This window comes from Mesoplodon mirus, assembly GCF_964341445.2.
Source record: "Mesoplodon mirus genome assembly, chromosome: 16".
In the NCBI taxonomy this organism is placed as follows: domain Eukaryota; kingdom Metazoa; phylum Chordata; class Mammalia; order Artiodactyla; family Ziphiidae; genus Mesoplodon; species Mesoplodon mirus.
Window position 1 is genome coordinate 35,355,432 of NC_138992.1, and position 15,861 is coordinate 35,371,292.

Here is a 15,861-nt window from a genome sequence, read left to right on the forward strand (position 1 = left end):
CAGTTTAACAGCTAAAGATGATTCTCTAGTCTCAATAGTTTAAGATCTGAAATATTTCCCAAGCAACTAAGGAATAACAATGGTCACAGATATTCCTCAGGGCTTTGGGAGCTTCTCGTTAAGGACCAAGGACTTGAAGATAATGATACTATCCCCTGCCAAGGCCTGTAGCCAGATCACTGCTGCTTTATTGTCATCTGGATCAGAAGATTTTGGCAGATCTAATAAAGTCAGCCTGGACATCTGACCTCTGTTTATTCCCAGAAAGTCATCAACTCGAACCAGCAATGTAGTCCTAGTGCCAAGCCCCAGCTTAAAGCCTGACTGATTACGATCCAAGAAACTAGAGAAATCTCAGAGTTGTTGTGGTTGGCTGCCTTCCATCTTCTCAAATAATTTTACGCAAACAGTGGTGTGAGGGAGACGCAGGCTCCCCTACCAGGAAGAAAATAATGAAAGAAGGAATCAGGCAGGACCTGCTGGAGGCAGGTTTGCTGTCCTTTTCCTGGGGCTACTCAGACCCTAAGTTAGGACCAGCAGGCTACACCTTGCCTCTGATCCATCCCCGTCAAGCTGTGTGGGGAAAAAAAAGATGTCTGTCTCTGAGGTCAACTCTCAGGGCCCCATGGATCAGGCAGTCAGCAGGGAGGGCAGGGGCAGGGCAGTTCTGCAGTGGGTGCACCTGCTCACCCCGGGCTGCACTGCTGCTCACCTCTGACCCCTGACACCCAGAATGCCCCACCTGAACATCCATTCTACATCAACTTATGTGGAGCCGGGAGCCAGCAGCCAGCACATCTCAGGAGCTGTGTGGCCAGGGAGCTGCCCCAAGAGCCTGAGCAGCATCCCCAGGACGTACCTTGTGGTACTTAGGGGATGGGAAAGCGTCCTATTGGAAAGGGAACACAGAGCCACACAGAATATAGAGCAGGGGATGGGAGAGAGTTGACAAAATTCTGACCCTGAACTCTCAGGAGTTGGGAATGAGAGAGGGGAGTGAGTCAGGCCTCCTGGTTTGTGAGCTTGCAAAGGTCAGGCCTACTGCTTGTGCCTTGTTTCCCTCATGACACCCCTCACTTCTATGGTGGTCCTCTCCTGTCCCTGCTAAAGTGACCTGCCGCAGTCACTCCCAGGCCACGTGCAGACTTGGGCCTGCTTCGTGGAGTATTTGCATGGAATTGCTGCCTTGGTCCTGGCCCTTCTTCAGACCTGCTTGTTTTGGAGCTCCAGCACCCCAGCTCCATGACAGCCAACCTTCAATTCTTATGGTGGCTTAGCCCCAGCTGTGTGTCCATCGGCCTCCTTGCTGCCCACACCCCTTCCCCTGGCAGCCCTCCTGGTCTCCAGCATCCACTCCAGATGCTGCTGGCTCATAAATGCCTGGTACCTGCGGTCACCCTGTGTCTCAACTTTGCCGGCAGCTAACCCTGGTCACCCTGTTTTCCGAAATGTACCTCTACATCACAGGGCACTCTTGGCTGCTTAAGCTGCACGATGAGCAGGTTGCTTTGCTTGCTGTCCTGCGCACAGTCGATTTCCGTGACGGGGAATGCCTGCTGCTGGGTGTCCTCGCTGACGCTCACCACGAAGAGCACTTCTGACGTCAGCAGCAAGCACCCTTCGTGCTCCTGGCCCGAGCCCCTCACCAGAACCACATCCAGGGCCATGTGGACTTCTGGTCTGCCCAGAGACTGAAGCATTTTCCTGTTTCAAAGGAGAAAAATGAGGCCAAAGCCAGCTTAGAAAAAGATGGTCACTTATCAGGGCTCACTGTTTGTACCAAGGCAAAGGCCCTCACCAATCTGATTATTAATTTCAGTTTGAAATGTAATTGTCACTTTAATTCTGATTCTGGTCAACAGAACCCAGCTCCTCCTGGAGACAAAGATATCCCTTGGCTTTGGTAATTCCTTTTCTTCCCATTAGAAATGTCACCCCTAATTAGAACACTGGCTCCATAGAGAATCTCAGGCCCTCTTGCAGGCCCAGGCACCTCTGCCAGGGCACATCCTCCCCTGAGTGGGACCTGTGTGTGGGGCAGTGGCGTCCTGCTGCCAGCCCAGATCTGTGGATGGCAGCCCTTCCCCGAAAACAGCTGCTCCTCTTGGGCTCCCCTGGAAGTGTGGCCCGTTAGCTTGAGAGCAAGCCAGGCCCTGTTAACATACAGCGCACGTGTACAGTTGAACAAGTGTCTAGATAATTTTACCAGACGTATTTGACGTGGCTATTTGGAGCTTGGTCAGCATGCAGATCACTTGGCTGATAGCGCTGTTTGGGAAGCTGAGAAAGTCCAGCTCCGTGTAAAATACCTGTGGTAAGAGAAGTAAGGGAGTTTTACTAGCTGTTTTCTGGAAAACAGTTTCATGCTACAGTGATGTCATCTGCTTAAAGCCATCCATAAAATGCTACAGATCCAAAATGATGTCATATCTTTGGAATCAAGTATATAGATAATCATTAAACATTGCAATGCTCTTAACCCTGGTGATCTTATATTAGCTGCAAACTGAAATATGAATGAGCTACAGTCCAAGCATAGACTGGCAATTAGAGGACGCATAATGCTCCTGGGAGTAATCATTCTGGAGCAATAGCTCACACATCATTTACAATTTATGTGATACAAAAGTCAAGATTGTTAGTTGACTTCCTTGCTGAATATTACAATACTTCTGTATCTGTGCTGTGGCTGGTGAAATAGAAAACACAACACACACACAGATGCACACAAAGGCACATGGTTTGCCTAGATACAGTATTTAAGTGACTTAATCCAGCTGTTAAACATGAATCCATATACATTTATGAGTGCTCTTGGGGCCTCTGGTTTATTACATGCTCTCCCTGGTGCCATCACCAAAAGAGGGCACCCAGCAGCAGCCATGCAGTCCTCCAAAGAGACTCTTCAGAACCAAAGATGGTACAGCATGTGTGCTTTCTGAGGGCTTGTAAATGTTTATAAACGAGGCACAGTCATTAGACTAAGAGTTAGTGGTTTGTAAAACCTTCAGTGCAGTAATAAAAGTTTTACAGGAATGATGGAAACCAGCAAGGCCCACGTGAAGCTCTGTTCTGAGGTGCTCTTCCATAAGGGAGAGTTCCTCATCCTTGGGAAACACACAGTGAGGGACAATGGCATTTTCAAGACCAGAGGAATTTATGAAGTATAAGTTGACTTTACCTCACTGCAGTCTATAGCAGAAAGGAATACTATTTTTATTAATGTGTTAGGTATTTGATAAGGGAGCATTTAACTTTGTCCAGTTATAAGTTGCAGCAGTTCTTTTTGTCAGTTTCCCTGTGAGTGAAAATGTCATTCACAGAAGGAGTGAGAGAACTTGAGGGGAAGGAGGTGAGGGGAAGAGCGGAGAGGAACACATGTTCCTGTCTGTGTGGTCTCTTAAAGGAGCCTCTCCGGATGGTTGCCTGAGTGTGGGCACTCATCTCCCGCTCTCTTCCTTTCAGACACGGGTTTTATGCCCTAATCTGGGCTGCCTCTTGTCAGACCTAGTGAGGCGCAGGAGGCGGCAGTCAAATGGACCCTGCAGACTTCATGGCCAGATGCAGACACAGATGCAAAGCTCCTGCCCGTTCGTGACCAAAACGATGACACCGAGTTTAGGTAAAAAGGTTAACAATTCCAGGGTCCCTGGCGGTTCAGTGGTTAGGACTCTGCACTTTTCACTGCCAAGGGCCGAGTGTTCAATCCCTGGTCGGGGAACTAAGATTCTGCAAGACGCAAGGTCCGGCCAAAAAAAAGAAAAAGGTAACAATTCCAGTTGCCTAGTTCTGTAAAGTCACTTTAATGTGCTCTGCCAAGAATGCAGAAAATTAGCACAGGAGGAGGCGCTTCCTCTCCCATGCACCCACTGCTCCTGCGCGCACGTGTGTGCGTGGAGAGGCCTGGCACCAGCCTAAAGCAGTAGTTCCATGAGCCCAAGTTTTCCGCACCTGTCTGCTCAGGGAAGGGTTTTCAGTGGCAGAGCATGCACCTTTGCTGACACTGGCCAGGAGACTGGGCCTGGCTGCAAGAGCAGCACAGTTGCTGGCGAGAAAGCCATGCCTGACGCCAAGCTGCATGGGCAAGTGTGCACGCACCCACCGACACACGCATGCTCCTCTCTCTCTCATTCTCCAAATACAGACGCATTGTCTTTTAAAGATATCTTCCTGCTTTATAACTTATTTTTTTATTTCAAATTGCTCACCAGAAAAAGTAAGTCTACTTTCTGCTTCAGTATATGGATTTATTGCCCTCAACCTCTAACTGGTTACTTTTCATTAAAGTCGATTTTATTAAATGACTGTAAAAAGATTCTGTGACCTGTATAAACTGAAATTATTAATTTCCTGGCTTTATAATTTTATTATCTTAATTTATTAGTCATAGTCCAATTCAACTCTTTGTGTAAATAAAGAAGTAAGAAAAAGGACTATTTATTTATAGATATATCTATCTTTCACTCCTCTGTCATGTGAGGGGCTAGATTATCTTAGGGAAACCTTGGTATAATAATGCAAATTTATCGGTGATGTCTGAGTTGGCCGGTTCTCCAGGACTCACCGTAGCCAGTCTGTGACACGAGCTCAGCAGCCCCTCCAATGGGCTTCGTGAACACCCCCATGATTCCTTTCCCCACACCGGAGATAACACCCTTGGCCTTGTGTCCTGCTGAACCATGAGCCTCCGATGTTTTCTGGAAGTTCTGCATTGGCTGATCAACTATACCAGCAATAGCACCTGAAAAACAACAAAAGCCCCAGGTAAGGACTGATGCATAAAATCCTGAGAAAGTGAAAACCTTCAATCTGGAACACAGTTTTGTTTGGATTGAAAATGAAACCCCACCCTCATTATAAAGCTCTTTACTATGCATTTGTTTACCATTTATCTAAGTACATTGAGGACATGTTAGACATTTATTATGTTCATCAAAACACAATGTTCAGACTGGGTTTGGCCCAACATAGTTAGGATCTGTGAAGTTCAGTTTCAAATTTAATAAACATGCCAGACTATTCCCAAGTGACACCCACACATCTTTCTCCAGAAATCAGGCAACAGAGTTTAGGGACAGGAGCTAACAATTCCTTAGGAGGAGAGAGAGCCTAATACATTTTCACTGAATCAAGAGGATGAAAAAACTGAAAAGGGCCAGCCCCTTTCCTTGTTCTTTTAGTAAGAATAAGGGCAGTTATTTAATAGTAATGTAATGTTAATCTGTTAATAATTATATAATGAGTAACTGTTGATACAGTTATTATTGCTATTATAGCAGATCTGTTTTGAGTACTTACTATGTGCTAAGAGCTTACTTGTAGGAGATCATTAATTGTCACAATCCTAGGGAATCAGGCATGGCTTTTATCCTCAGTTCCTAGACAAGGCCACTGAGGCACAGGGAGGTTAAGGAGTTTTTCCCAAGGTCACACAGCTGCCCCGTGCTTGAGCCAGGATTGGAGTCCAGGGAGTCAGAGTCACAGCCTCGCTCTTAACCACCAAGCTATTCACTGATCCTGTTTATAAAACAAGCTCTTTCCTTTGCCAGTCTTGGAAAAATTTCCTTTTCTCTCACTTCAGCTGAGGTTTGGCCACTTAACCGTTCACTTGAGAACAGCTACAAACCCTGTGCTCACGGCTCTTTGCTCTTAACGGCTTTCCCACGGGGCAGCCGGGCCATGCTCGGAGCTGGAGGGCGAATCCCTCAGCCTCTGTGGGTCCCCCCTTGCTCCTCTTACCTTGAGAGACCAGGGATGAGTTTGACTAAAGGCCCCAACAGTCCAAATTTTTTGCCATGTCAGAGCGAAGGGTTCCCTAACCCAGTAAGAGGAAGAAATTTCATTACAATTCTTGACAGAATTCTGTTTTCAGCTCAAACCTGCTAGGATTAATGAAAATGCACAGTCCCCTGGTAGAAATTTTAGTACATGTCAAATCCCATTATTCCAAATGCCACTAATTCAAAGTCTCCTGGGTAAAGGGAGATTTCCAGTTCTCAGTTAATGACCTGCTAATTTCCAGTAATATTCCATTGAACAAAATCCAGTAAAATGAAAGGCCAGTTCCTTCGGGTCAGTTGTAAAGGCAATGTTCTTCATGGATTCCACTCCTCTAAATTTTGACAGAGCCATTTAAGTTTATGTACTGACAGATTAAGAATGACCTGAGGCGACAGGTCTGTTTCCCAGCCTAGACCACCGCTTCCCAAACCTCTTAAAGAAATGGTGAGGGAAGTGGAAGAAGCTGCTCACAGCTGGCCTGGGCCACCTTGGCTATCAGGGGCCAAGGGATGGCAGTCTCAGCACCCCCTCAAGACACCCAGTCTTGGTGCTTGGGCTGGGAGCTTGCCTCGTGTTTTCAGTCTGAGGAATCTGATGTTCTGCTCTCCGTCTATGAGGTCAGAAGTCAGGGCAGCTGGGAAATATTAATGGAACCGGCTGCACTGGGAGAGGCAAGAACCCTGGGGTCTTCTCTTCAAATCATTTCATAGCAGACAGTTCAAAGTGAATAGCATCAAATCAAAGAACACAGACTTTGCGATTTCACTTTCTGATTTCTGTGAAAGATCTCCATGCTTTAAGAGTAGAAAGGTGGGGTAAATAATTACAAATTCACCAATAAATTAAGTTATTGCCTGTATTTCTGGTAGAAATGTCTTCTCTGAAGGGCAGATTGCCATTAACACTATTAAAATAGAGTTGGGGGGCAGGTGAAAATCTCCCATTTTCCTTTAATGTGTCAGGCCTGACCAGCACAAGGGGCATAGAGCCATGATTATCCACACAAGGCTCTGACTTGGGTCTGCCTAAGTGCAAACCCGTATCACAGTGAAACTCCCCTTTGATCTTCCACTTTCTCCAGCCACCGGCCACGGTGAAGGCTCTGATAGATAAACTTTGATAGATAAATTCTTCAGGCAGCCCCCAAAGTGGAAAGCCTGAACCCCGTGACAAGGCGTTAGATGCTAAGAGGTAGAGAAGGAGCTGCGGGAGCGCGTGCCCTGGGCCAGTACCAGGCCCCGGGCAGGAGGCTGGCCTGTCACACACACCGACACCTCCCTGGGCCCCAGGTGCGTGAGAAACTGGCAGCCCGGCCCGCGTCTGCAGCTGAGCCTGAGAGGCTGCTCTCCCAGGGCTTCAGAGGGTCTCTCAGGCAGTGTAATCCCGCTAAATCCCACAACTGGTAAATTATTTACTGCCGTACACTCCAACTCTGCTCTGAGGCTTTAGTTAGCGGCGACTGATCCCCAAACTTGTCCGCTGGCATCAGGCCCACGGGGAGGGCTGCCACATGGAGCCAGCTGTGATGTGATGAAGTGAGGCAGGGAGGGAAGGGGTGCTTCCCCAGACTCCCCTCGTGTGCTGGGCAGGGCAGAAGCCGGATGTGCTTCCTTTCCTCTTTTTTGTTGGTCACGCTGCGTGGCATGCGGGATCTTAGTCCTCTGACCAGGGATTGAACCCGTGCCCCCTGCAGGGGAAGCATGGAGTCCTAACCACTGGACTGCCAGGGAAGTCCCAGATGTGCTTCCTTTCCTACCCTTTGCTGGAGGAGGAGGGCTTGCTCTGTGAAGCAAGGGGACTACAAGACCCTCCCTCACCTCTTCTGTGACTTGCTCCCCAGCATTAGGCAAAACTCACCGGGTCACTATCTATGAATGTTCTGCCTGTGTGGCTGTTTTGGTGCTGCCTAATCAATCACATGTTGTAATTTTATTCTGAACATTTAAAAAAAAAATCACAATAGCGGAGGCACAGGCCTGGGCTGGGACACCGCTCCACAGCTCATGTTCCAGGGACAAACAAACCCCACAGAGTGTATTAGGCACCCCGGCTTGAGGCTTGCTTGTTTTGACCACGACAGATGAGCAAACTGAGAAGGAAGCACGTCTGTTATTCCCAAATTCCCTTCTAACTGCCAAGCAGGGTGCTGATGGCTGAGGGCAGCATCAGACGGGCTGTGTGTAAGCGCCTTCTCGGTGCCCAGCTCTTCACTCACTCGCTCGGGAAACCGTCCCAACTCACCTGGTGGAGGCCTACGTGGTCGGGATTCTGAATGGCGTCCCGAGAGCGGCCGTCAAGACAGGTGTGGCTGCTGGGAAATCCAGCAGCGCTTCATAAGTGAGGCACGGGCCAGAGAAGCAAGTTCTGACATCCTGCCTTAGGTATTCCCCAGGGAGAAGTCCCATCTGGGAGGGGACGTGCCATGTAGCTGCGACACGGAGCTCACATCCTCTCTCAGCAGGCTCCAGGGGGTAGTAGAAAGTGGGGGCATCTGGGGAATGGGCAAGCTTGATGCCAACTCTGCAGGCTAAACAGTTTTTCCAAAAGATACTGCTTTCTGAAAACGGTTGTGGATTTCCTGCAGGAGCCTCGGCGGCATCTCTCTGCAGCCCAACATTTCCTCGCTGTCCCGGAGCAATGGGGCTGGGCAGGACAGCTGAAGACGTCCTTTGATTTTTTAAGTGCCTCATAACGCTCCACCGTGTCCCCATGAGGGCCGAGCCGAGTCAGGAAGGCCCATCAAACCCATAAACATTTGGGGGAAATGTATTTTTCCTACCCTGGAACTTTCAATTGTTCAGTCTCCCCACATCCTGATTGTTTCCAGGCTTGGAGCCCTCCAGGGTGGGTGACGTGGGAAGACCCAGGTTCTTGTCCTGCCTGGAGGTTTGACCTGGGCAAGTCACTTAGCCTCATTCATGCCTAGGTTTGAAGATCAAATAAGATGACCCATGTGAAAGTACTTTGACAACCCAGAAGTGTTATTTAAATATATTTTTTACCAACCAGGTCATTTATGTTTATGTCTTACAAAGGAAGAAACTGAAGAAGTAGCATTTTGATTTCACCAAGCATGGCTTTCAAACTATTACATGATAATAGCTCTAACTTCAATAGGGCATTTACTGGCATTTGGCAGTTTTATACACCATTTCTGGGGATGGATTAAACGGCGACAAATCTATACTTTCCCAGGTGAGGGGACTTGGTTGGTCCCATTCTCCCCTTTCTTCCTGCCACACATCAAGGACCAGACGTTTTGAGACGACCCAGTGATTATGTGGGATACAGAGAGTTCTTGAACTCTTCTAGGAAAGGAAGCTAGTTGGCCCAACCTTAGTCTGAGAAGCACAGAAACGGACACACTGCTCCACATGTGCTGCTCTGAGTGGAGCTCTTAGGGGCCCACAGACTCCACGAGCCTACTGTAGTTTCCACAGACAGGCCAAGTGGTTCCCTCGCGTGGACGAGTGTGTGTAAAACATGATGGCTATAGCAAAGTTCAAAGGTTTATGATTTTCTACCCTGGTTAATAACAGGAGCCATGCTTGAAAGGGTGACATCACAAAGGCAGAATCATGGCTCCCCATGTAACTGATTTCTACCATCAGGCACAGTTTTATACAGTGGAAAATGGGTAGAGGATGTGGGCTTCTCTGGGTCAGGAGAGAACGGGTTAGTCAGGATGGGAACAGCCACGTGCCAGCCGGCTCAGGTCTCCTCTGCTGAGTGCTTCCATCCAAGAAGAGCTTGGACAGCGAGAAGGAAGCTCTCCTGCCCAGAGCAGAGGGCACGTAAAGCCACGATTCTTAGCAGAAAGAGGTCCCACAGTTCCCAAATGATGGCTTGAGGCCTCCAAGATAACCTCATTGACACTTCCTGTGGTTACAGCAACTGAACCCACTGGACTAAAACTAAAGCAGAAATGCTCCTGCCACTGCTCAGATGTCTCTCTTTGCTGGGACACTCTCTGAAACCAGGCAACTCTTATAGCTCCTTTGCTACCATAATATAATGAAGGTGCTGTTTACCAAACATGGACCCTATGCCTGGCACACAACCGAGCAGCATTACTTCCAATAACGGCAGAGTAATTTTCAGCCCCAATTTACAAAAGAGAAGCTCTGAGGTCACAGAGAAAGGACCTGGACGCCCGAGCCTGGGGTCCGCTGGCTCCCGAGGACCTTGGCCACCCCGCACCACCCCACCCTTCCCCAGAGCTGCTCCACCCCGGGTCCCCACTCCCACACATTATCACAGGACCATGTCCCACACCACTGCAGGTTAGGACTTAAACACTTTCTAGTAACTTAACCTGAAGTTGTAACATCTTACGACTTCCTCTCGGGGCCTCAGCTGGCCGTGCTGCGAGCGGTGGCGGTGGTGGGGGGTTATGTACAAAACTGCAGCCTGGAGAGAGGACAAATCCTTTCAAGCTCATCTTTTCTGACCTTTGCTCTCCCTGCTTTGGGCCACTTTGATCTCTGCAAGATGCACACTCCTTCAGATGCTCGGCAGGCAGGCTGCCAAGCAATACAGTTTTAAATTCCTTTGCGAACAAATAAACAAAAGATACCCTTGAAAATCCTGCTCTGTAAAATTTCAGCTCTGAAGCTTCCTTTTCATAGATTTTCCAAAGCAACTTATTTTTCAAACATTTGTAATATTTGGAAATACCCCTAGCAATCTTCATCTCTAGCTATATCATCTGGCTGCTTGACAAACGGCAATTACTCGGAGTCAGGCAGATCTGGCATTCTCAAAAAAATAAAAGGGAAAAGTGGGCTCCTCACTGAAGTTTACATGACATTTGCACATTGCTCAAGTGCTTCCCAAACAAAAGCAGGCGTTTGCAGTATCTGTGGCAGAGAGGCAGCAAGCGCTTCAGGAGGTTTGCCCGTTGCTCCCTTCAGCAAGCATGCAGCTGTGGGCTGCCGTCCTTGTGTTGACACCCCGCGCGCGGGGCCCTACGGAGTGAATGATGTCTTACGGAAGCCGCGAGGACGCAGGGAGGCATCTCCCACCAGAGGCGAGGGAAGGCGGGAACGCGACCGGCGGGGAGCGGGGGGCGGGGAGCGGGTAGCGGTCAGGTCCCAGGATGGCCCTGCGCAGCCGCACAAGGGCTCTGGAGAGGGTGCCGGTTCCAGAACCCCGCTGGCCAGGGTAGGAACCAGAATGCGTGCCTTGGCCTCTCTGAGCCTCAGCATCTCTGCAGAAAGATGGACAGTCCACAACCAGCCCGTGGAAAGTACTGGGCCCCGGGCCCTGGCGGCCCCTTACCGAGCAGGCTGATGCCCAGCCGGGACAGGCCCTGCCGGAGCCCCTCGCCTAGGCTCTCCGGGAGCTGCCGCCGCCACTCCTCCTGCCGGTTGTAATGCTCCTCATCCAGCGAGAGCCGGTCCATGTTCCGGGCCAGGCTCGTGGCCAGGTTGGTGATGGAGGTGAGGGTACCTGAGGGCACAAGAGCACGTGGGTTGGTCTCCTGGTCACATAGATGGTGGCCCCAAGGGGAGTGGTCCCTGGAGCACTGTGGGGGAGGGGAGAGGGAGGTGGAAGCACATCCGCCTTCTGGACTCGCCCATGGAGAGTGATGGTGGCTTCCCCTCGGTCAGTTTGAAGAAGCAGCCTTAAGACAATGAGGTGAAGATGGCACTTGCTGACAAGGGTGATGGCACTCCTCACAGGGGGTAGAATTAGAATCTCCGTTACCAGAAAAATGCCCACGGCCTCATAGGAAGCTATCATGCACTTTCATTTGACTGTTAGGGCTTGGCTAAAATAGTTAGTTTTGAAGTCCTCACTGAGGCCCAGTTTTGAAAGTTGCAATTTGCCTGCTCTGATTTGAAAGGGTAAGGTTATGTTGCTGAATTTTAAACAGATCGCAAAGGAATGTTTCTACTTTAGCAATAAAATTTATTTCACCCTATTACTTTAGTCATAGTAGAGGAAGACACTAAACTTTTATCATTTGACAGTCAGGAAATAATTATTATGCCGCAGAGAATATGTGTGATTTTGATATTCAGGGTGTTAGCTGAAAAAAAGTGAGGACATCAAAGGGAGTAAAGCATGTGAAAGCCACGATTCCGTCTGGTTTTCCCAAGAAAGGCCATTTCTGCATCTTGCTCAAGACAGTCATAATCCCCTCTAGCAAGTCTGCATAGACCCCAGTGAGCAAAACTGAAAGACATCAACGGACATATCCTGAAGCTAATGAATTAGTTCATCTGTTATTGGATGTCTAGTTTTCAGAAGAAATGGAAGATGTTGTTTTTGCAGCTGCGTCTTAACCAGTCATCTGAAAAGAAAAAATCCACGTACACACACACAGACAAACCAAACAGATTTTCCTAAGAGAAGGAGAAAACAAGTGTAAAAAACATTCAGTGAGTCACTATGCTAAAATTACTGCCGGAGTGCAATCTAGCAAGTGTTGGTTGTCTTATTTTAAAATAAAAACAACAGAACCACAAAGATTCAAGTGTCAAGAGTGAGAAATCCACCAGTGACTCATCTGTGAGTTCCTGCAGCTCGGCTCACAGGCCTCCCGGATGACCGGGGCCCCGGGGGAGTGGTCCCGTGACTGTCCATGGAATTTGGTTTATTGCTCTTGTTGTTCTCTTGCCAGTCCCCCTCTATGGATCATGGGTTCTCATATTTCGAGCTCAAGTCTTGTTTGAGGCCTTCTAGAGACTTCTGTAACCTGCCCACTCATAACAGAGTTGCAGTACTGTTGACAGTAAAAAGCCTTTTATGGGGGAGGAGGCCTTTGCCCTGTTTCCCCTGCCTCCTGCTGAGAAGAAACGGGGACTCAGATGGCCCTTGTTAGTTCCCGAGTCACTGCCAACCTGACCAAAATATGGGCAAACAAACACACGGATGAAAGGAAAGCACGCTCTCCTTCTTGTGGGCGGCATTTTGGCTTCTGCGCCTGATGACCCGTCTGGGCCACAAGGTGGCACTGTTTACGTGGCGTGCTAGGGAAAAGCTGGCTCTTTCACCTCCCAATCGGCTTCCACGTCAAAATGTATCCATAGCCTTACAAAAGTTATGACAACTGTATCTACTTTTAAAAAAATATGATGAGGCAACACAGTGTAGGATTTCTGATGTTTAGCAGAAGTCCTGAACACCTTTAATATTTCTGTATTTATCACATGGAATAACAGTTGAGCCAATCCTTGTTTTCCCATTGGGAGGTTTCAAATTCTGAAGTTTCTGAAACATTTTCACACACTACAGGCAAGCAGTGATCTGTTTAAAACATAAGACATTATATATGAGCTTTGTTACAGATCCAACACTTCACTGCCAGCTAACAAGCCAAACAAAGTTAGAGGCAAACTTAATTCACTGAAAACTTTTAACACGTTCTTTAAAAATAAAAAATAAGAGAGGGAAGGAATGAAAATACGGCCTCATTACAAGGAACCCGAATAGCTACCTTTGGAAATGTGCTTCACAAATGATGTCGTCCCTCTGGAAACTCCGCTCACAAAGGCTCCTGGGCCTCGGGTCAGCCCCTCGTACGGAAGCCTGAAGAAGTCGGCGATGCCATTCCCGATGCTTCGCACCAAACTTGCCGGGCTGCCAAGGATTTCCAGGGATCCAACCACCCAGCCTGTGAGGGACCAAAGGGAAGGGGTTACTGAAATCTTAAACACAGCATTTTCAACATATGGGACGAGTGACCCATTTTCCCTGCAATTCATTTTTCACACTAGAATGGAGAATGTAATAAGCTCCTTTGGAGCAAAATATAGGAAATAACTCATTCACTGTGAATTCATAAATGGCAAACTTTCATACTTTATAAATCAAAGTGATCCTTTTGGCGGCCTCACAAATAGCTTTAATATGACTTCCCTGCCCGAGCCTCCCGTATTCCTGCTAAAAGGGACCCGTGTGCAGGGGACGATGCTCCCGCCCCAGAGGAAAGGCAGTCCCTGGGGCTGCAGGTGTTCGCAGGCTGGGAAGTTATCCTTAAAACCTCCTTGGGCAGCGGAGGCACCAGGATGAGGAGGAGATGCCTGGTCAGGGGAGGAGGCCAGATGCTAAATGGGGTGTTGCAAAGGGGATGCACAGTTCTGACGGGGACGGAGGAAGTTATTTTTAATCTTTCCCAATCCTACCAAGCTGAGCGCTTCCCTTTGGAGTGGAGCTGGAGCCAGAGAAATGTTTCCCCTTCAAGCCCAGCTTCAGTTGTGTAAACTCTGGTGACAGGGACATGCTGATTAGGTTAGCGAGAGGGGCGTGTTCCCTGCGAATGTCCCAGGAGGGGAGCTTTGGATCTGGTTTCCTACTTGAGCTGGGGCTTGCCAGGAGCCGCCCGCTCAGCGGCGGCCTGACTGCCGAGCGCTCGGCCCCGTGGGAACGGGCTGTGGCGTGGAGGCTGGAGCAGCTCCCCTTCGCCTTCCTCCCCGGGTGGGGGGCTCGGGGCTCTCGCCCGGAGGACGGGAGGCGCAGGCAAGGGCCGGGGGCTCCGGAGAGGAGGACGCCCAACAGACAGCTTCCCCCGGGGACACCGTGGCCTCTCCAGCCCAGGGCTGCGAGCGCTTTAACGGGGAGGCCGCGGGGACAGGACCCGTGTGGGAGCCGATCCTGCCCCCCACCAGCAGGGTTTTGGAGGCCAGGCCTGTGACAGAGACCCCCAGTCAAGTCATCAGTCCCAGGGAAGGTGTGGGTGCAAGAGCCAAGCCAGAGCCCTGAAGGGTTCCCAGGCCCAGCCCTTGTAGAGAGGGACGTTCTTAAATCTTGAGCCCACCTCTCTTCTCTGGAACATTAGAAGACAACACTAGGGTTTAGGTTAAAAGAGGGAGTAACTTCCAGAAGATGAAGATCATAAATGGAAGCGCCTATGGGCGCCAGGCATTCAACTCCCTATGTTCTCACAGCAACTCCTCAAGTCCTAGTACCTGCCTCCGTGTAAATTCAGATTAGCCAAGGACTGAGCCTCTCCCTGGGTTCAGGGACTGTACCAGGTGCAGGGGACAGAGCCTGCTCCGATGCGGTGTCGCCCCGTCGCCACCATCTCAAAGGCAGGACAAGGAGGAAACTGCAGCTCAGAGGTTGAGTCAGTTCTCACAGTCTCCCCGCCGTCTAGACACGTGGGAGGGTTTCAAGCCAGGATTACCTGGCTCCAGAGCCCACCCTCCCTCTTCCTGGGAGCCCAGGCTGCGCTGAGTAGGCAGGGTACCGTGGAAGGCTGTGGAATAGTCTTCCTCGGAGGGCCTTCTCTGGAGGTGAAGAAACAACAAATTTCCTTTAGCTTGGCATAGTTGTAAGGTTCGCCTGGAGGCCGAAGATTGGACTAGAAACATCTTAATTCCCCTTCTCTCCTAAAGTTCCATGGAGAGATAAAGAAAGCTGCGTAGCCACTGCCAAGCAAACACTACTCACTCTACAATGGGCCCACTCAGGCCAGGGCAGCGGGGCACAGGGTGTGTGGAAAGCACCCAGCCACACCTTCTAGCCCTCACCCCGGCTACGGGACGGTGAGGGAGACTCTCCTGGCTTAGGTTCACTGCTGATGGGAAGGCTATGTGTGGACCAGAGCTACTTCTCAGTGGCATCTGAGATGGCCAGAAAAGGACCAAAGCATCTGAGGGCATTCCTTCTTTAATTATTTCCCTCCGAAAGCACATGTATCTTTTTCTTACTTGTTTCGAGACTTTTGTTGAAAACAAGTGCCTGTCTGGCTTCCCATTGAACTGAGCCTTGGAGGTAGAGGGGGACCCCAGGAAATGACAGAGCCCACATTCTTTTCTTCAAATAGGGTCAGTTGTTACTCATTTCTAATTACTGTTAAAACCTCTACAAGTCCTTCCCTAGAAATGAGGTCAGGGTATTTCAGTCATCCCAATGAGGAACCTTTTTATCAAGTCCACTGGGTGAATACTGACCCATGTGAGATGCAGAGGCAACTTGTCCACTCCCAGGCCAGACCTTTCCTTTCCTCTACTAGAATGCCAGTACATTCTCTTTAAGATGCTTCTACCCAGGGGTAACCTCCTACCATCTTCCCATTTCCAACTCTTTCAAAAATCACTGCTTTCCTCCAGATAATCTTCAGATTCTCTG

The 15,861-nt window shown here is 49.3% G+C and overlaps 1 protein-coding gene across 9 annotated transcripts in view; it reads right to left on the minus strand.

Moving 5' to 3' along the window:
• The window catches only part of VPS13B (vacuolar protein sorting 13 homolog B), a 791,361-nt gene that overhangs the window by 3,764 nt on the left and 771,736 nt on the right, over nucleotides 1-15,861 (minus strand). For all 9 annotated transcript variants that reach the window (XM_082600778.1, XM_082600779.1, XM_082600780.1 and 6 more), the window contains 5 exons: nucleotides 13,226-13,402; nucleotides 11,062-11,232; nucleotides 4,565-4,741; nucleotides 2,207-2,309; nucleotides 1,455-1,704 (listed from right to left, as the gene is read on the minus strand). In XM_082600778.1, the coding sequence (XP_082456904.1) occupies nucleotides 1,455-1,704; nucleotides 2,207-2,309; nucleotides 4,565-4,741; nucleotides 11,062-11,232; nucleotides 13,226-13,402 (878 nt within the window). The remainder of the gene's footprint in view (nucleotides 1-1,454; nucleotides 1,705-2,206; nucleotides 2,310-4,564; nucleotides 4,742-11,061; nucleotides 11,233-13,225; nucleotides 13,403-15,861) is intronic.